The 19,718-nt window shown below is 39.6% G+C and overlaps 8 protein-coding genes across 8 annotated transcripts; 3 read left to right on the plus strand and 5 right to left on the minus strand.

Moving 5' to 3' along the window:
* Nucleotides 1–296: 296 nt before the first annotated feature.
* Nucleotides 297–1,787, minus strand: CRR1 (putative glycosylase; the record flags this gene model as incomplete). The annotated part of the gene is made up of 1 exon (XM_455302.1): nucleotides 297–1,787. The coding sequence occupies one exon, from the start codon at nucleotides 1,785–1,787 to the stop codon at nucleotides 297–299; it is 1,491 nt and encodes a 496-aa protein (XP_455302.1).
* Nucleotides 1,788–2,271: 484 nt separating this feature from the next.
* Nucleotides 2,272–3,363, minus strand: KLLA0_F04928g (uncharacterized protein; the record flags this gene model as incomplete). Its single annotated transcript, XM_455303.1, has 1 exon — nucleotides 2,272–3,363. The coding sequence occupies one exon, from the start codon at nucleotides 3,361–3,363 to the stop codon at nucleotides 2,272–2,274; it is 1,092 nt and encodes a 363-aa protein (XP_455303.1).
* Nucleotides 3,364–4,371: 1,008 nt separating this feature from the next.
* Nucleotides 4,372–6,459, plus strand: FRE1 (ferric/cupric-chelate reductase; the record flags this gene model as incomplete). Its single annotated transcript, XM_455304.1, has 1 exon — nucleotides 4,372–6,459. The coding sequence occupies one exon, from the start codon at nucleotides 4,372–4,374 to the stop codon at nucleotides 6,457–6,459; it is 2,088 nt and encodes a 695-aa protein (XP_455304.1).
* Nucleotides 6,460–6,976: 517 nt separating this feature from the next.
* Nucleotides 6,977–8,077, minus strand: CDC123 (cell proliferation protein CDC123; the record flags this gene model as incomplete). The annotated part of the gene is made up of 1 exon (XM_455305.1): nucleotides 6,977–8,077. The coding sequence occupies one exon, from the start codon at nucleotides 8,075–8,077 to the stop codon at nucleotides 6,977–6,979; it is 1,101 nt and encodes a 366-aa protein (XP_455305.1).
* A 572-nt stretch (nucleotides 8,078–8,649) lies between these two features.
* On the plus strand, nucleotides 8,650–10,242 carry CCT4 (chaperonin-containing T-complex subunit CCT4; the record flags this gene model as incomplete). The annotated part of the gene is made up of 1 exon (XM_455307.1): nucleotides 8,650–10,242. The coding sequence occupies one exon, from the start codon at nucleotides 8,650–8,652 to the stop codon at nucleotides 10,240–10,242; it is 1,593 nt and encodes a 530-aa protein (XP_455307.1).
* Nucleotides 10,243–10,502: 260 nt separating this feature from the next.
* Nucleotides 10,503–11,399, minus strand: CRD1 (cardiolipin synthase; the record flags this gene model as incomplete). Its single annotated transcript, XM_455308.1, has 1 exon — nucleotides 10,503–11,399. The coding sequence occupies one exon, from the start codon at nucleotides 11,397–11,399 to the stop codon at nucleotides 10,503–10,505; it is 897 nt and encodes a 298-aa protein (XP_455308.1).
* A 759-nt stretch (nucleotides 11,400–12,158) lies between these two features.
* On the plus strand, nucleotides 12,159–14,240 carry BPL1 (biotin--[acetyl-CoA-carboxylase] ligase BPL1; the record flags this gene model as incomplete). The annotated part of the gene is made up of 1 exon (XM_455309.1): nucleotides 12,159–14,240. The coding sequence occupies one exon, from the start codon at nucleotides 12,159–12,161 to the stop codon at nucleotides 14,238–14,240; it is 2,082 nt and encodes a 693-aa protein (XP_455309.1).
* Nucleotides 14,241–14,484: 244 nt separating this feature from the next.
* On the minus strand, nucleotides 14,485–19,647 carry RPO21 (DNA-directed RNA polymerase II subunit RPB1; the record flags this gene model as incomplete). The annotated part of the gene is made up of 1 exon (XM_455310.1): nucleotides 14,485–19,647. One exon carries the CDS (start codon nucleotides 19,645–19,647, stop codon nucleotides 14,485–14,487), a length of 5,163 nt encoding a protein of 1,720 aa, XP_455310.1.
* Nucleotides 19,648–19,718: the final 71 nt, after the last annotated feature.

Here is a 19,718-nt window from a genome sequence, read left to right on the forward strand (position 1 = left end):
TCAGCTTCATTCAAGGTTCATAAAATTACTTAAAATACACATATGGCTTACTATTTTGAAATAAGATCGTGTTTTATTTGAAAAGTTGTCCTTTTTGAAAATTGGAAGAATCCGAAGAGTATGCAAAGGACGTAATGGTAGGGTAATAATTACCCGAATTTGTGCCAGACGCATCTCTACAGATTCTATGCGTAAGAGAATGCTAGAAGAGATAGCATATACGAGAGTGGTATACATAGGTCTATATATCTATACATGTATAGTGTAGATGTGAACATCTGGGCAACCTTTACTGATTAATGTAGCATATTAAGCAATCTTTTGATAGGATTTCTGTTATTGTGACTGGAACCCCCATTTGTGGTAGCATCGCGTGACTGCAGAGCGTTTCGTAGGAGCAAATCTTGTTCTTCATGATTTTTTTCCGATGGTTTATTAGTGTCTTGAATAAACCTGTTTGAAGGACTCTGATCCGGCCCATCTCCCTGCTCTTGCTTCAATTGTTTACCTACCAAAAGACTTTGTTGCTGTCTTCCCGGATTTAGGCCATTCTTGTCCAAGGAAGATAAATAAGGTAATTTGCCCTTCTTCCAAATGACTGAATCTTCAAACCACGTATGCTCATTAAACTTGTCATAATTGTAATCGTAAGTAATATCTAACAATGAATTAGCATCAATAGGTAAATGTAATCTTTCTAGTTCATCAACTATTGATGGCCAGAATTTGTTTTCGTAAGGTGTAACGGCTATTGATTCCACAGTTGCATAAAATTGACCCTTCTCAAGTATATCGGGCGAGTTTTCCCAATCAATGAGCCCTCCAGCCCACATTATGGTACCAGGGTCAGCATCTTCTCTTCCACCTGGCCACACCGACACTTGCAATCTCATTGGTGTTTGTGGATATTCGTATCTTTGTTTTTCCTCATTCCATGTATCTTCCTTGTATAATGTTCTAGCTACTACACCGTCCACAATCCAGTTGATTCTATCTTGGTCCCAATCGACTTCGTAAATATGAGTATTTTCAAAACTGTCAGAACTTAGTTCTAGCTTTTCCATCCTTGTGTGATTTAATTCACCTTGGTGATAATAATTAGATTGAGCATGATGTAATTCTCCTCCAATAAATTCAAAATCAATTTCATCACCTACAGTTGAAATTAATACCACTGCAGTAACAACTCCGCGACCTCTAGCTGTTTTCATTTTTACGGTAGCTCTACCGTATAGAAAAGATCTTGTGGATGATATTAAACTTCCCGAAGTATGTTTAGGCATAGCAAGAGTCAATTGACCAGGTGCATCGTATTTAACAAATCCACTGTACGTGAAATGATAGTCTCTTAACATTTTCTTAATGATTCGTTCTTGTGGTGATATTAGGAAGTTAGCGAAATTAACTATACCTCTATTATTCAAGTCCTTTTCTCCACCTTCATTCGATGCAACGTCCATACTGGGTTGTACTCTAGGCAGAAAGCTACTTTTTAGAGCAGGTTTTTGCTCCAGTGAGCTTTGCAACCAGAAGCTAGGCGACATTCGTGGTAATAATGCTGGTTGTCCTAAGCAACTACCTGGATCGTGAGATAATCTTGGGTTACAACCTCCAACACAAAAAGGACCCGTACCGCATTGTCCAAATTGTGAGCAACATGGCCATTCTGCAGGACAATTATTTTCAAGAGAGCAGCCTATTGGAGTTTCTGGGAAATACCTAGTAGCTTCTTGTGCTAAAGTTGAAATTGTGCAACAGGAAATCCATAACAAAATAGTAGAAAGCATTGCGATGCTAGTAACCAATTTCTGCGTTTTTTTTGTTTATGAATACAGATACAATTTGAGGTGTAGTAGATCAAGACAAGCTGCCAATGATAGTGTCATTGATCACGGATGTAAATTCTTGAACATGATAGTCGTGATTTTTAGATCCTTCTCCTTCTGCTTTTATAGGTTGGCTTGATTTCTCATAATTTGACGTGCGACAATCTGTTGCGAAGAAAGTAGAAAATTGAGTGACACAAAACATTAGATTAAGATCATTCATTTAGCACAAGATGTGATTTCTTCAAAAGAGCAGCTAGTCTTTAACGAAATATTTGATTTTTGGAGTGTAAACTCTTTTATGGCATTGCTCCTTTTTGGCAAGGATCATAGCTCTTGAAATTATGTGCTTATGTATCTTATACGTTCATAGTATAATGGTAATGTCTTGATTTAGTGGAATCAAGCAGGTCTGAATGTTGGAGTATTCAAGATCTATGAGCCTTTAAACAACAAGTTTCAGAATCTCTTCATCGAATTCGATGAGTTTCTTTTGTTCTTTGAGTTTGTTTTGAACTAAAATCAACAAGTTATATAACAACTTTAGTGTAGGTGTTTCAACACCATTAGCCTTAGCGATTCTGATTGGGTTACCAAGGATAATTTCAAGTTCCATGAGCCTTCCATTTTCCAGATCTACACACATGGAAGGCTTATAAAGGATATTCCTAGTAACATCGTTGAAGAATTCTATCAAATTCTCATCAATGGAGACGTCCTCACTGGCAGCAATGGAGACAATCTCTTGCATGGCAGGTCTGAACACCTCGAATTCGGTTGCTTTTTTCTCGACAGAGAATTCAAAGCATCTAGGAACGTCTAAACCGACCAATGCAGTAGTTGTATTGATCGCTGCGTTGTACAACAGCTTGTTCCATCTGGTCTTACGAACGTTCTCATCAAAAACACCAGTATTGTGACCCTCGTTATGGTATATGGAGACCAGTTTCTTAGCCTGTCCTATGGCAATATCATCATCCTTATCAAACGACCCGAAACTAACGTGATCTTTCCCCTTTTGAACGATATGACCCGGTCCTACCTTGGTGGAAGCAATCAATTGAACACCCGATAATAGACAAAGATTATACGTCGCTGGGTTGAAATGTTCCAAAACCTCTTTTTCAATATCGATACCATTCTGAATCAAAACAACGTTGGTAACCTTTTCGTCATTTAATTTGTAATTTGCTTCGATAACTGGTTTCAAGATAGCATGAACGGTAGAATCCTTGGGCCCATCAGGGATGTTCTTGGTGGTGATAATGATATAATCAAAGAACTTTTCAGCAGAAGATGCGTCCTCAACAGTCTTATAGACGTTATGAGGCCTCCAATTAGTGATTTCACCGTAATCACAGGAGTCAATCTTGTAACCAAACTCAACGACGTGGTCATAATCGGATCTTGTTACCAACGACACCTCTGACAACCCACAATGGTATAAAGAGTATGCGGTTATAACCCCTACACCACCAGCTCCGATGATTAAAGCGCTTGACGTTTGTTCTGAAGGTGGGATTATGTTTGAGGACATATTTGATTCAATTGCCTTATTCCCAATTTCAAACCTTTATAGAATCATTGAGACTCCTCTTGAAAGTGTTGGTGGTTTGTTCAAGTTGCAGCCATTTATCATTCTTTTTTTGCAGAAGTGATAGCGAATCATTTGAATTTTTATAAAGAGAAGTAATCTCAAGCCGGACTTCCATATCATTAGAGAAGTGCAAACGTAATAGAGAAGAACAACATAAAGGCCGTTCTGGACAATACACTGTAAAGCATAGTGTCGAACGCGTATATCTAACTTTATACACAAAGCATAAATTCGAATGGACGGTGTGTCACGTGACTGTGTTGCTTCCCACTTTGAAAGTGTCAAAGGTTTTTGATTCTACTACTATCTCTTCTTCTAGTGTTAAATACGCCACGCAGTCTTGTTAACCGACCCACTAATCAATCAACACTTTACATCTTGTATCTTGATAAACCTTAGAGTCATAGCCAACTGGAATATCGCACTGAAGTTCGTTTCTGCTTGTAAACCTTCTCGAAATTTGCTCGACACAGAGAGAATTCATCGGGCAAAAAAAAAAAAAAAAGTTTCAACGGTACTGTCAGTGAATGAGATGGTTCAAAAGTGCTCAGGTGCTCAATTGTTATTTGTAGGTTTATTCATGTCTACTTTCAAGCCGCTTCGAAGTTCTCATTTCGCTTACCTACCCAAGAAATTTTTAATTTCAAAGTTTACTTTTATCTATTTCTCTTATTGATAGAGATGAGCTAATTAATAGAGCATATTAAGCTCAACTCTTGAAGAGTTCTACTCCACAGGACTACTCACGTAACTAGCATATATCGGTCGAATCACGAAACAGTAGGGCTTCGGGGTTTCAACTCATCTGGGTGTATATATATATATACGCTGGTGATTGCCTGAAGATCGTAACATAAATGCTGCAAAGTGGAACCGTTCCGTTATAGAAGATAGCCAGTCTCTATAGTTTCAGGAACAAGATACACTTATAGAAAAGACGAACTAACAATGAGATTATCTGGTTTGCTAATATGGATTTTAGCATGGTTTCAGGTTCATGTACAGGCATTGGTTTTGATTGATTCGACGCTAGCGTCCGCTTGTGTTTATTATGAATTGCAATACGATTGGGGTTGTAACTCGCATAGTAATGGTATGAAGGCATACGCATGCAGATGTGGTAATGCTGCTTGGTTAGGATCAGTCACAAACTGTGTATATGAGAATACAAATAGTACGAGGTTGAGAAACCATGCATTGAGGCACATCTCGACACGTTGCTTGCAAAAAGGTGGGTTCGAGTATTCTTTGGCCGACATGCAAGGTTTCTACAAGAATGCTACATCATATTTGAGAGAGCCAACTAAGATGGATTTGACAATGCCAGTTGATTTGCCATTGCGGGTGAACGAAAGTTCATACGCATATTATCATAAAGGGTTCAAAGACTTCACTTTCTCTGTACAAAGATCGCAATGGTTTGGCTGGGGTTTGGTTTTCTATTGGGCCACGATCCTCGTGTTGGCATCAATCTTCAATTTATCTAAGAGAGTGTTTGGGTTCACATGGGAAACTAACTGGATTAGAAGAACTCTTACGTTACCATCAACCTTTGGTAAATACCATAATAGCCCTTACACACTATGGAAATGCTTCCAGTTCTATTTCCCAACTAGACTGCAATCCTGGGTTATTGCTGTCTTCCTAATCCAAACTATCGTGTCTTGTTGTGTGGGTTACAACACGATATCAATGCCTCATCCTTATTTGACTTCGAGATGGTACGCTAATTTGGATTTGATTTCATATAGAACCGATTTAATGGCTATTTCCTTATTCCCAATCGTCTATTTCTTTGGAATCCGTAACAACCCATTCACTTGGGTCACTGGTATTTCGTTTGCTACATTTAACTTGTATCACAAGTGGACTGCATACGTGATGGTAATTTTGGCCTTCATTCATTCCATCATTTGGACTGTCTGGGCTAAGTCTAAGGAAGGTGGTGGTTACCTTGCTTGGTGGCCAGATGCTTACTGGCAGTGGGGTGTCTTCGCCACTATGTTGTCTTTCTTCATGGTTGCTCACAGTCATAAATGGATTAGAGACTTAGCTTATGAGTTTTTCCTTATTTTCCATAAGTTATTCAACGTCATGTTCATTGTTTGCATGTACTACCACTTGAATACCTTAGGTTGGTTGGGCTGGGTTTGGTCCATGGTCGGTATCTGGGGTTTTGATAGAGTAATGCGTTTCGCTAAAATTATTCTATGTGGTGGCTTACAAACTGCTACCGTCACTGATTGTGGAAATGGTGTTATCAGAATGAAGATCAAGAACCCTCGACTCCTTAAATTTTACCCTGGCTCCTACGCTTATGTGTACTTCTTCTCTACTAGTGACCCATGGATTTACTCGTTCCAATCTCATCCTTTCACTGTGCTGTCAGTGCCAGATGAAGATGAGTCCACCTTAACAATTATCTTCAAAGCTAAAAAGGGTATAACTAGAAATGTCTTGAACCGATTATTGAAATCTGGCGTTGATGAACTTAAATACAAGATCTTTGTTGAGGGACCATATGGTGCTGCTTATCCATGCCACAAGAATTCCACCCGTAAATTTATTGGTTTGGCCGCAGGTCTAGGTATCAGTGCTGTCTTCCCTCATATCAAATCCGTCATTGAACAAACGTCAACCAATATTGTTCATGAACTTAAATGGATTTCCAATGATATGAACTGTTTGAACTGGTTCAGCAAAGAATTGGCGTGGTTAGCATCTAATAATTGCAAAATTACCTTCATCTATACCAAGGATATCGGCTCTGATACGGAATCCGTATCCGACTACTCAGAAAAGCCAAAATCCATACAAGACCAAAAGATTTCGTCTAAAATTGAAGTACTGACATTCAGTACTCGTCCGGATATGAACCAAATCGTGCATGAAGCCATTTCTAGTAGCGAAGAGGACATTTCTTTTGTATCATGTGGCCCTTCTTCCTTCATTGATGTCGTTAGATACAGCGTCAAAAAAGAATTAGCCAACACTAAGGTAGACGTCGATTTAGAAGAGGAGTCCTTTACTTGGTAATACTACCAAAGAAAGATGAGATAGCGGCCAGCAAGGCCGCATGAAATAGCATGAAGCAGAACATTGAGTAATTTATATCCCAGCGTTTATTTATTCCACAAACCTATTTTTTAATAGTTAATCATATCAGTACTGTCAATATTATTTACATTTAATTATAGCCTTAACTATATAATCAATTCTCATTATAAAGATACTCGCATATAGCTTGAAAGCCATTAGAGAACATGTGTTAGAGTGTGCTTTTATTAGATTCAAGGGTACGGCATAACTACAGACGGTATCAGTTATCGTGCAAATTTTGAAGGTAATTTATCCACGACATATCGAACTTTTTTCGAACATAAATAGGTAAAATTGTAGATAATTATTTATAGTGGGTGTGCCATGCAGTTTGGTGAATGGCAGGTATCCTACGGGTTACTCATTGGTATTTCTATGGACAAAGATGAGCGAATTATCATTGGCCAGAGTTAATGCATGGATGCTGATGAATAAAGAACGTATTATTATTCCCTTAATTGCTATCACTATCGCTCTCCGCTTCTTGCATCTTAAGGATCTCTTTCCATTTATATGTTAGTTCTCTCATTGACTCGGGATCTAAACTAGCTTGAACTACATCTTTGGGTACTTGGTTCTCTGAATGCTCTTTGGTGACGAATCTACCCATATTGTGTTCTGTGATGAGTCTAATTTCAGGACTGGCATCGGAATCTAAATCTTTCGAAGCCAACTCGTTCCAGGAGAAAAGTAACGGGTCTGTAGTTCTTGACCAAGGATTTATATCTATCAGCCAACATGATTCAAAGGGTCTGGGTAAATATACATCCAACACAAAAGACTTTAGGTCGAAATTGGGTAGCACGATATCATAAACGAATTCCTCGATAAGGTTCGTGAATGTATCCTGTAAAGGTTCCAAATAATTATAATAATTCAAATCCCTTTGTGATATTCCCCAAATTTCAGAATCTCTGACGAACACCCTAAATTCCAGCGCAGGGTTTATGTCAAACCATTTCCTTAATACTAGTTCAAACTGGATAGACTGATTGTCCGAATTGTCCCTATCCTCACATTCATCAAACGCATGATCCAAATCGTATGCGATATAGTTAGACGCATTTAGTAAAAGATAAATGTCATTCACATTCATACATTTGGAAGTATTATTGGGCAAAATCCAAGTAGCATCTCTTGGAGCAGACCAGTTGAGTTTCGGCGTGACTGCGCCATACTCACCAATCACTTCAGCAATCTCTCTATGAAGATCGGGGAAATTAACCATAGGAACCATCTCTTCTTCTTTCCCATTTTTATCATCGTCTGAGTCAGAATCATTATCACCATCGTCGTCTGCCTCCCAATCACTGTACTCGTTATCATCGTCACGCTTTAAGCAATGATCATTATACGTAGAGTCATTCTCTTCCAAAGAAAGCCTTATCCCGTCCTGAGCCAAATATCGTAGAAATTCCTCGGGCAGCGGTTGAATAATCTTAGCCTTTGGTGTATATTTTTTGAACTTATCGTACCATGATGAGAAACTACATGCCCTAATGTCATCTGACCTCACCTTAATATCAACTAAAGGTGTATAGCTTTCAGCTGCCATGTCAAAGAAGAGGAAACAAACCGTTTAATGCTGCTATATATCAACTACCTCTTCCTAAACATACAAAGTCGGATAAAGCAGCTGCACTTTTGCTATTCGAGCTTGCGATGAGATGTCAATGAGATGATCTTGACCTTTCACATCAAACTAACTAAGAGAAAAGGTTGATCAGATTCTGAATATCACGTGACTTGGGATTTTGTCTTGTCAATGTGTCATATTGCACGAAATATCAACCTCTAGTGGCAAAAAAAATTGTTCTATGGCCCTTTCTTTACTATGGGAGAAGAAGTGAATCTCAGTAGTATTGACGAAAGATCGAAAAGTACTGAAAATGACATTTTATTTTGATTTTAGTTACTAGGAATGGTTTTGATTATGGTGAAATAAATGATGATGGGTTTGATTTTGAAGCAAAGAAACACACATAGGCCTCATTGTTTAGTTTGTATTATAACTGCAAGTGACTTTACTCAATTCTTTAGCGGAAAGTTCTAATTTGTTTTGGCAAAGAACTACGGATAAGTTTATCGTTTGGTATTTTTCCCCAATCGTAAAGAGAGTTTGAAAAGATGGTTTCACAAGCTAAACAACCTTCCAATGCGACCTTTAAGAATCGTGAGAAGCCACAAGAAGTTCGTAAGGCCAATATTATAGCTGCCCGTGCTGTGGCCGATGCAATTCGTACTTCTTTGGGTCCTAAGGGTATGGATAAGATGATCAAGACATCTAGAGGTGATATTATTATTTCCAACGATGGGCATACCATTTTGAAACAAATGGCTATCTTGCATCCAGTGGCTAAGATGTTGGTTGAAGTTTCTGGTGCACAGGATGTTGAGGCTGGTGATGGTACTACCTCGGTTGTTATCATGACAGGTGCACTATTAGGTGCAGCTGAAAAGTTGTTGAATAAAGGGATCCATCCAACTATTATTGCGGAATCTTTCCAAAGAGCTGCTGAAAGATCGGTTGAGATTTTGTTGAACATGTCAACGAAGATCTCGTTGGACGATAAAGAGGCTTTAGTTCGTGCCGCATCTACCTCGCTAAGTTCTAAAATTGTGTCACAACATTCTTCATTTTTGGCCCCATTGGCCGTAGACTGTGTGTTGAGCATTGCCTCTCATGATTCGACTAACGTTGATTTGAACGATATTCGTTTGATCAAGAAGGTTGGTGGTACCATTGATGATACTGAGATGGTAAATGGTGTTGTCTTGACACAAAATGCGGTAAAAACTGCCGGTGGACCAACTAGAATTGAAAAGGCAAGGATCGGATTAATCCAATTCCAAATTTCTCCTCCAAAGCCAGATACTGAAAATAACATTGTGGTTAACGATTATAGACAAATGGATAAGATTTTGAAAGAGGAAAGAGCTTACTTGTTGAACATATGTAAAAAGATCAAGAAGGCCAAATGTAACGTGTTGTTAATCCAGAAGTCTATCCTAAGAGATGCTGTAAATGACCTTGCATTGCATTTCCTCTCAAAATTGGGAATAATGGTGGTCAGAGATATTGAAAGAGATGAAGTTGAATTCTTATCAAAGAGTTTGGGTTGTAAACCAATCTCTGACGTTGAACTATTCACCGAAGACAGATTAGGCTCTGCAGACGTAGTAGAAGAAGTGGAAAGTGATGGTTCCAATATTGTTACCATCACTGGTGTAAAGACAACCAACAAGAACCCAACAGTGTCAGTCGTCATTCGCGGTGCTAACAACATGGTCTTGGATGAAACTGAACGTTCTCTACATGATGCTTTATGTGTCATCCGTTGTTTGGTTAAAGAAAGAGCCTTGATTGCAGGTGGTGGTGCCCCAGAAATTGAAGTTTCATACCGTCTAATGAAGGAAGCGCGTACCATGGAAGGTGTGGAAGCATTTGTTTGGCAAGAGTATGCAGAAGCACTAGAAGTCATTCCAACGACATTAGCCGAGAATGCAGGTTTGAATAGTTTGAATGTTGTCACGGAGTTACGTTTGAGACACGAAAATGGTGAATCCAATTCTGGTATTTCGGTAAGACGTTCTGGTACCTCAAATACTTACGAAGACCATATTCTACAACCTGTTCTAGTATCCACAAGTGCAATCAGGTTGGCTTCTGAATGTGTTAAGTCTATTCTACGTATTGATGATATCACTTTCAGTCGTTAATAGGCCAATGTAGTTTCTTCTCCTAAATAGATTTGTACATTAAAAACGAAACTGATAATATAGTTTAGAATAATATTCTACTCCTTTAGAAATATTAATACTAACCAGCTATATACAAGATTACGATTGGCGTTACGAGCACGAGATGGATTTGCCTTTGAAGCAAAGTTGTTCTTTCTAAATGCAGACGCAAAGGGCGAAGATGTATCGACCAAAATTATGCAATTTATGAGTATGGATGGCGAGATGGTAAAAATAACTCACTTCAATTTACTCAGATAACGGACAGCATTTTTATTGAACACGTAGGATGCTCCACTCCATACTGTCGTTACACTGACCAAATAGCCCAGTAAAGTAAACGCAAATTGACTATTTTCCTTCAACAAACCTTCTTTGCCTTCCTCCTCATCTTTAGTGTTATTTATGATCAAGAGGACAACACCAAATCCTACATAGATCATTTGTACGAAAGTGTTCCACTTCGAAATTTGCGTTGGTTTAACCTCTGCGCTTGGATAATGGAAAATATCCCAATACGAGTTCCATGTAACAGAGCCGTAACGATGCTTCATTGATGCATACCTGAAATAAATGGCACTCAACCCCAACAATAGATCTCTTCCGAAAATAAGTCCAGCAACCGCTAACGGAATGATTTGGGGGCCAGAAGGTACGCACAAAGCGGCTGTCGTTGTCATCATTAATATCTTATCTGCCATTGGATCAAGAACTGTTCCAGCTACAGATTTCATCTTGTACGATCTCGCAAGGTACCCATCTAAAAAGTCAGTGACACAAGAGTACACGAATAAAGACATTGCGGGGGCAAGGTTCTGAGTTAAGATGTAGTAACCAATCAAGGGCGTTGTCGCTATTCTACTCATCGTTAACACGTTTGGTAAAGTCCATATTCCATTAGTTATCGCGCTTTTTGTCCGTTGCTGTTGCTGCTGTTTCTTCTCTGGTTCCTTTACCAAATCACGATTGTCAGTTGAGTAGAAGCGCTGGGAGTGACGGAAAGGCCGTATTCCAATAATTTGTTTCAGAGCCTTGCTTCGGCTAAACTGCAAGTTTGAGCTTATTCCGTTGGTTTTCTGTACGATTCTTCTCAATCCATTCACTTGCTTCGAAATGGTTAAAACGTTCAAAATCATTGTACCCAAAATGACGGACTTTCTTAACGTTGAACAACCAGGGAAATAGGTGATATAATGCTGCTGGTTATACCTTCCAGGTTCTGATCACTCAATAGTTTCAGTGAAGTCGCTGACTTCCTGGCTATTTAATCTGTCCAACCTTATGCTTCCGGTGTACCTCATCTTGCTAAAACCGAAGCTTCCATACTTTTTTTTTTTAGTGCAGAGTTTTGTTAGTTTTCTATGGAGAATAGAATAGGTAACGAGACGAGACTAAGCCCGGACTATGTTGTTATGCAATTCTGAATTACGATCCCTTATAATGACTCTGTTGTTCTTATAATGTTATATTGCAGGGTATGTTATCTGTTGTCTACTAAAGGGTTGTATCAAATGCCTGCGTTCAATCCCTTATAGTATCTTGAATCATATCGACATGACTAAGTGCCCAATTTTCCATATTTCAACATTTCGGCATTTCAACATTTTAACCAGACTTTGATTGAGCAGCTTTGATTTACAAACAGAATAACAAGTAGGTTCTATATTGTGTGATTGACTCTTATGTTATTGTATCAAGATCCAACAACACCCGGGATTTCAATTGTTAGGAAGGGAAACATATAAATAGTGCTTACCTCTATCAAAAGTGTTGTGTTATAAGGGAACTATTTCTTTATTGGTATCATTTCCAGGTTGATTCGTAATTGGACAAGCCGGTTTACATCAGGAGCTCTAAGAAGGTATTCTGCTGCTGCAACTTCGTCTTCATCTGCAATGAACGTTTTAGTTTATAATGGTGCAGGTACATCACCTGAGTCCGTGAAGAATACAATTGAGACCCTACGATTATTGTTGGAGCCATATTACGCTGTTTCTCCAGTTACTGCAAGAGTGTTAGAAACCGAACCTTGGACTACGAAGACTTCCGTGGTGGTATTTCCAGGAGGTGCGGATTTACCGTATGTTAGAGATTGTAAGAAAGTGATTCCCAAGATCAGAGATTTCGTCTCCAAAGACGGTGGTTTATACATCGGAATATGTGCCGGTGGCTACTTTGGGTCAGGACGTTGTGAATTCGCAAAAGGTGATCCTTGTTATGAAGTCACTGGTCCAAGGGATTTGAAGTTGTTCCCCGGTATTGCAAGGGGGCCTGCTTTCAGTGGATTCAAGTATAACAAAGAAGATGGTGCCAAGACTGTCAAGTTAAAAGTAAATGGAATTGAAAATCTCCAAGAAGCTTACTCCTACTATAACGGTGGTGCGCTTTTCGTTGACGCCGAAAAATATCCAAACGTCGAAGTACTAGCAGAGTATGAAGACTCCGTTGACGTTCCCTTCTCCGATGATCCAAATGCTGCGAATCAAGATGCTACTGCTGCTGCTGCTGCTATAGTGTTATCAAGCTTTGGAAAGGGTAAAGCATTATTTATCGGTCCACATCCAGAAATATCTGCTAAGAATCTAAAGCCAATTGGAGAAGAATGGTATGATAATAAAGTCATCAAACTTCTGGAAGAACATGATACATCTAGATTTCAATTGATGAAAGAAGTGTTGAGAAAAGCTGGATTGAAATGTAATAGTACTGAGTCTAACCCCGGAAATCCAGACTTGACCCCTATATTTGTTGCTACCAAGGACAATATGGCAGACCTTCGTGAATTCGAGGAAAATTTACGTTCAAATTCAGCTAAAACGGATGATTCTGGAGATGCATACCATTTGACCGGCGAAAATGATAGCTTTGATATCTATGAAGGATTTTCTCATGCGGAAGAAGCAAGTTTAAAGCTTCAAGATGTACACCCTGTTGATGCTGTTAAACAAATCATATTTCCTGCGAATGAGGAAACTGTTCCTGGTAAACCACTGATCTCTCATTTTGATATGCAAAAATTCTTTGCTCATTTGAATCCCTCGAGTAAATTGGGTTCCATTCTTCTATATGGGGATGTTGTTACTTCCACAAGTATGATTTTGGACCAGAATAAAACATTATTGGCAGCATTACCTGAAAATAGGGCTATTCATGTGGGTACAATTCAATTATTAGGTAGAGGACGTGGTGGAAATACGTGGGTTAACCCAAGGGGAGTTCTTGCGTCAACAACTGCAATTAATTTACCTGCTGTATCACCAAGTTCTGGAGAAAGAACTCCGATCGTTTTCGTGCAATATCTAGCTATGTTAGCTTACTGTAAAGCCATCCGCACATTTGCTCCTGGCTATGAAGATTTACCAGTGAAGATCAAATGGCCTAACGATCTCTATGCAATGAAACCTCAATATTACTATAACAATAACATGAAACTTTTGGGGAAAGAATTCCCCAATGGATTAATTCCGCTTGACGACGTCGACCCGGCATTTGTAAAGGTATCTGGTCTTTTGGTAACCACAAATTTCGTATCAGGAAAATACTCCTTATTATTGGGATGTGGGGTTAACGTAACGAACGAAGCTCCAACGACTTCCTTGGCGACATGGGTCAAAATCTTGAATAATGAAAGAGATGCTTTAGGAATGCCGCACTTACCGCCAATTGATCATGAAATACTTCTAGCGAAGTATCTCAACGAACTTGATACTTTGTTGAAAAAATTCTTGATGTACGGACCATCTCCAATCTTGCCCGAGTACTATAAATACTGGATGCATTCCGACCAAATTGTACAACTATTGGACCATAACTCTGTCAGAGCAAAACTTGTTGGAATCACCGAAGATTACGGCTTATTGATTGCCAAGGAGTTGATTGCTGGAAGTAATACTCATTTCACCGGAAATGTTTATCATCTGCAACCAGATGGCAATACGTTTGACATTTTCAAAGGCTTGATATCTAAAAAAGCCTGAAAGCCATATATATTACTTATTTAGCCTTATAGTACCCTACAGTTACAGTCAATATAATGTGGATTGTGCATTAAATTACGAACCTTAAAAAAGGTAGATATAAAACTATACTAAAATACAAGGTCTGAAGATGTTCGTCTCTAAAGCTTTATCGTGAAATTTTAAATTCCAGAATAGAATGAAGTTCATTAATATGTTAATGATAATCTGCTGCAATTCGCAGAAAACATAATTATTCTCCTGCTCACTTATTTTCTTTCTTCTCTTCGTCTGATTCTTGTTGCTTAGGTTCAGCTGGAGAATAAGAACCAGGACTGTATTGTGGTGAGGTTGGTGAGTAAGATGGAGAAGTAGGGGAATAGGATGGTGAGGTGGGGGAATAGGATGGCGATGTTGGAGAATAGGAAGGTGAAGTGGGAGAATATGATGGCGATGTAGGAGAATATGAAGGAGAGGTTGGAGAGTAGGAGGGTGAAGTGGGTGAATAAGATGGTGATGTAGGAGAATAAGATGGTGATGTAGGAGAATAGGAAGGCGAAGTTGGAGAATATGAAGGTGATGTTGGGGAGTACGATGGAGATGTTGGGGAGTATGATGGCGATGTTGGTGAGTAGGATGGCGATGTTGGTGAATACGAAGGGGATGTAGGAGAATATGATGGTGACGTTGGTGAGTAAGAAGGAGATGTAGGTGAGTAAGACGGAGATGTAGGTGAATATGATGGCGAAGTTGGTGAATATGATGGTGAAGTTGGTGAATAACCTGGTGAGGTTGGAGAGAATCCTGGAGAGGAAACTTCTCCAAAGCCAGGGGAAGTAGGGCCGTTACCATATCCACTGAACGGAGAGGTTGCAGAACCATAGTCGGCCCCACCATAAGCAGTAAATCCACCAGCGAGAGCGTCTGCTCCCCCTGATTCAACCAAAGGTGAGAACATTAGTTCGTCCTTAACATTAATCTCTGCGTTTGCAAGACCACTTTCGTTGGAATATGGTGTAGCACCTCCTTCTTGGCCTTCTGTCTTGACTTCTTTATGTTCAGGCATGTATTTCACTAGAGATTCGTCATCAATCATGACGTCAAATGCACCGGTACCAATTGGCGCCATTTGACCTAAGATGACATTCTCAGAGACACCACGGCAATCGTCTAACTCTGCTGCCGCACCTGCCTCGAATAGAATTTCCACAGTTTCTTCAAAGGAGCATCTCATTAAAGCACCAGTGTCGGCTCTGTTGAACCCGTGACGGGTAACAGACATTAAGAAACCTTGTGATGTCATGACATCGACTAATAGAGCCATATGACGGTAATTAACATAAGAACCATCGGAAGCAATAACATTGTACACTTCTCTGTATAAGGCCGCACGACCAGCCTCAATACCTAATACATTCATTATGTCAATGAAGGAGTTTGTGTAGATACGTGAGCCATCTACACCGGACACTGTCATGACTTCAGAAAGATTCACACCATCTGTTTCTAGAACCCATTCGGGAACTTTATGGTATTCACCGGTTTCACTAGGGACTTTTCTATCATACTTCATCATCACCACACGTGTAATATCTTCGACACCACGCAGAGTGATTTTCTCTAACATAGAATTTTCGATTTTCTTCAACATGTGATCTTCCTCCGCTTCGACGTCTGCGTCCAAGGTCTTAGGATCACGGATAACACGACAACGAATAATCAATTTCTCAGCATTATCTTCTGACCATATAACGAACAAGTCGTTCTTGAATGTCTCCTTGATTTTTTCACCGACTTGACCCATAGTTAAGTCTTTATCAGTCATTGCCGCACGATCAAGTTCTAGACGTAATAACCATGGAGATTGATAATCTAGAGATTTTTCTGTTTCCTCATCCATCAAGGAGAAGTGTAACTGAATAATTTCCTCATCATCTTCAATGACAGTCGACCGAGGGTCTGGGTCATAATAAATTTCAGATGCGACGGTGACACTCTTTAAAGTTGTGTGTTCAATAGCTGAACGGATTTCTTTAGCCTTCTCTTGGTCAGCAGCGTACTCTGGATCTAAATACACAGTAAGAGACGGGGTCTTCATATTTTTGGCGACATTTAAAATTTCCTTTAAACGAGGAACACCTGAAGTAACCTTCTTGGAGGCCACACCAGCGAAATGGAAAGTATTCAATGTCATCTGAGTGGCAGGCTCACCGATGGATTGAGCAGCCAAAACACCAACCATTTCACCTGGATGAACAATAGATCTTAGGAATTGTGCTTCGATATTGTTTAGCACCCAATCAAAGGTCTGTCTGTTCAATCTGTATTCTTCAATCACCCTACGTGTAGCTAGACGAGAACGCAATAAGCAGCAGAATAACGTGATTGCATTTTGTTGAGCTTCTTTTAAGATGTCACTCTTCCCACGTACGACTAGAAGCTTCTCCTGTAATTTCCTTACGCCTGAAATAACATCTTCAATTGTTAAATCAGTTGGTTTGGTTTGATCGATACGGAATGTTTGCTGTGAGTTCTGGATAATACGCTTGATGTTAACAGGTAGAGGCCAATTGTGTTCACCATCGACAAACACCCTTCTCAAAATTTGACGGTCATCAACAAGCTGTTTGTACTCATCGTTAAGTAGTAATTGCAATTTTGAGTCTCCGATAATTTCGGATCCTGATTCCAAAAGAGAGGGATCCAAGGCGTACTCCTCATTTAATAGGTCGATTCTGTAACGCCTTTCGAAAGCACTATCAGATCCAGGAATAGTATCAATTGACTGCTTTTCGATGTGCGCTGCATCCATACCATCTTCACCATAGATGAACTGTATAACATTCCCTAGAGAGTTTCTTGTTGTACCATCATAATGGACCATGATATCCTCCAAAGCTTTGACCAAACGACGTTGAATATAACCTGTTTCAGCTGTTTTCACGGCGGTATCGATTAAACCTTCACGACCACCCATTGCGTGGAAGAAAAACTCTTGGGGTGTTAGACCTCTCAAATATGAATTTTCCACGAAACCCTTGGATTCAGGAGAATAATCGTCTTTGGAGAAATGTGGAAGAGTACGATCAGCGAAACCGAAAGCAATACGTTTACCTTCAACAGATTGTTGACCAACACATGCAGACATTTGAGCGATATTAATAAAGGAACCCTTCGACCCCGCACTAACCATCTGCTTGACGTTATTTAAATCTTTCAAGTTGACTTCTGCTGAACGACCAGCTTTATCTCTAGCTTCGTTTAGATAACGAACGACATTATCTTCGAACGATTCACGCAATGTCATACCGTGTTTTGCCGTTAATAAGTTCGCTTGAGCCTCTTTCGTGACATCTTCGACCTTCTTCTTGGCAACAGCGATAGCTTCAGTAATCTCCCTCATGGTTTTCTCATCAGCAATGGTATCACCAATACCAATGGAGAAACCATTATGCAAGAGCCAGTAATTGACAACCTTTTGGATGTTACTGAAGAGTCTTGCGCAAATTTCAGGTCCCTTTTCTCTCGTAACCACGTGGATTAAACCACCACTAGATGAACCGACGGTCTTCTTGTCAACAACACCAAAAATGATTTTACCATCAATGATCAACATACCATTGTCTTTTGGTGATAAGAAAGTTGTTCCATCATCAAAACGTTGTAAGTGAATACCATTAGGAATAGCCATGGATAGCACTTGCTTACCCGACCATAGTGGTACTGGCTTCAAGATTGCAGGAGTGGGGATAATTCCGTCCCAGTCAGGAATCCAGTAAAGCATATTCAACACTTGATCCAATTCTATGAAAGTGTCTCTTAGAGTCATTTTACGAATACCACATAATGTATCCTGCACAATACCCATACAAGGTTTGTTAGATTGTGGGGACACAATTTGCAAAGGCACTGCACATAACTGCGACAATTCGGCTCTAGTCTCTTCAGATTGGGGAACATGTAAATTCATTTCGTCACCATCGAAATCTGCATTATATGGGGAAGTGACAGATAAGTTCAATCTAAAGGTAGAATATGGCATGACTTTCACTCTGTGAGCCATCATAGACATTTTGTGAAGGGATGGTTGACGATTGAAAAGAACTGGATCATTGTCTGTAATATGACGTTCGACTTTCCAACCATACTGAAGTTGGATGTCACCAGCTCTTTTACTGTAACGTAAATCGATACGATCACCACTTTCACGAATAACGTATTTAGCACCCGGATGCTCATTTGGACCATTACGAACTAGTTGAGTCAACCGGTCAATATTGTAAGGTGTGACGACTTCTGGGTATGTTAAAGTTTTGGCAATAGATTTTGGGACACCAACTTGGTCCAAGTCTAAGTTAGGATCACCTGAAATCACTGTACGGGCAGAGAAATCAACACGTTTACCCATTAAATTACCTCTAATACGACCTTCTTTACCTTTTAAACGGGCACGAATGGATTTAATAGGACGACCGGATTTTTGGACAGCTTGTGGTTGACCAGCAATATCATTGTCCATGTAAGTTGCTACATGGAACTGCAACAAAGACTCCGATTCTTGGATAACGTGTTGAGGGGAACCATTGATTTCAAGTTTCTGAACGTTAATATTTGCCTTCAAGATATCTCCTAATTTGTATGTTAAATCATCCTCACCTCTTTGTGATTCGTTGAAAGAAATCGATGGACGAACAGGTGGAGGTGGAACTGGCAAGACGGTCAAAATCATCCATTCAGGGCGAGAGAAATCTTCATTGAATCCCAATCTCCAACCATCTTCTGGTGAGATGTGCTTGAACACGTTAAGAATTTCTTCAGCAGATATTATTCGCTTTTCTGGTTGATCTGAGTCGTCAGCATTTTTATCTTTCTTCCATGTACCTACTAAACTCAAACCATCCTTACGAATGCTTGGTTGAATGTGACCACAGCCTCCTCTCGAGAGGAACACTGTTGGATCATCAGGAGATGGAACTTCTGTTTCACAAACCATCTTAGCTTTGCACAGAGTCCACACGGCGTTGAACCTTCTCTTTGGATCCTTTATCTTAATAGCTTGTCTCATCTGTTCATTATATTCATCAAGGAGTAATTTACCACAATGCATACAGACAGACTCGCAGACCTTCTTGATTTTCGAGAGGAAACCAATGTGAAACACAGGCTTGGCAAGTTCGATATGTCCAAAGTGACCTGGACATTCGGCCATACCTTCACCACAAGTTTGACATTTGTAGTTACGATCTATAGATCCTAGTCTTGGGTCATTAAGTCCACCAATCTTAGCTTTCATTTGACTCTCATCCATTGTTTCTGGGAACTCGATTTTAGCCACTGAAATGCCACGAACTTCTTCAGGTGAGAAAAGACCAAACTGGACTTCTTTTATGGTACGAAGAGGAGCACTAGAATAAGGAAAATCGACCATCTTTTACGTTTAATAGGATGCTTTTTTGGTGGAGTTTTTTTTGTTTTTTGATATGGATTAATGTTTATTAT

This window comes from Kluyveromyces lactis (assembly GCF_000002515.2).
Source record: "Kluyveromyces lactis strain NRRL Y-1140 chromosome F complete sequence".
NCBI classification, from domain to species: Eukaryota; Fungi; Ascomycota; class Saccharomycetes; order Saccharomycetales; family Saccharomycetaceae; genus Kluyveromyces; species Kluyveromyces lactis.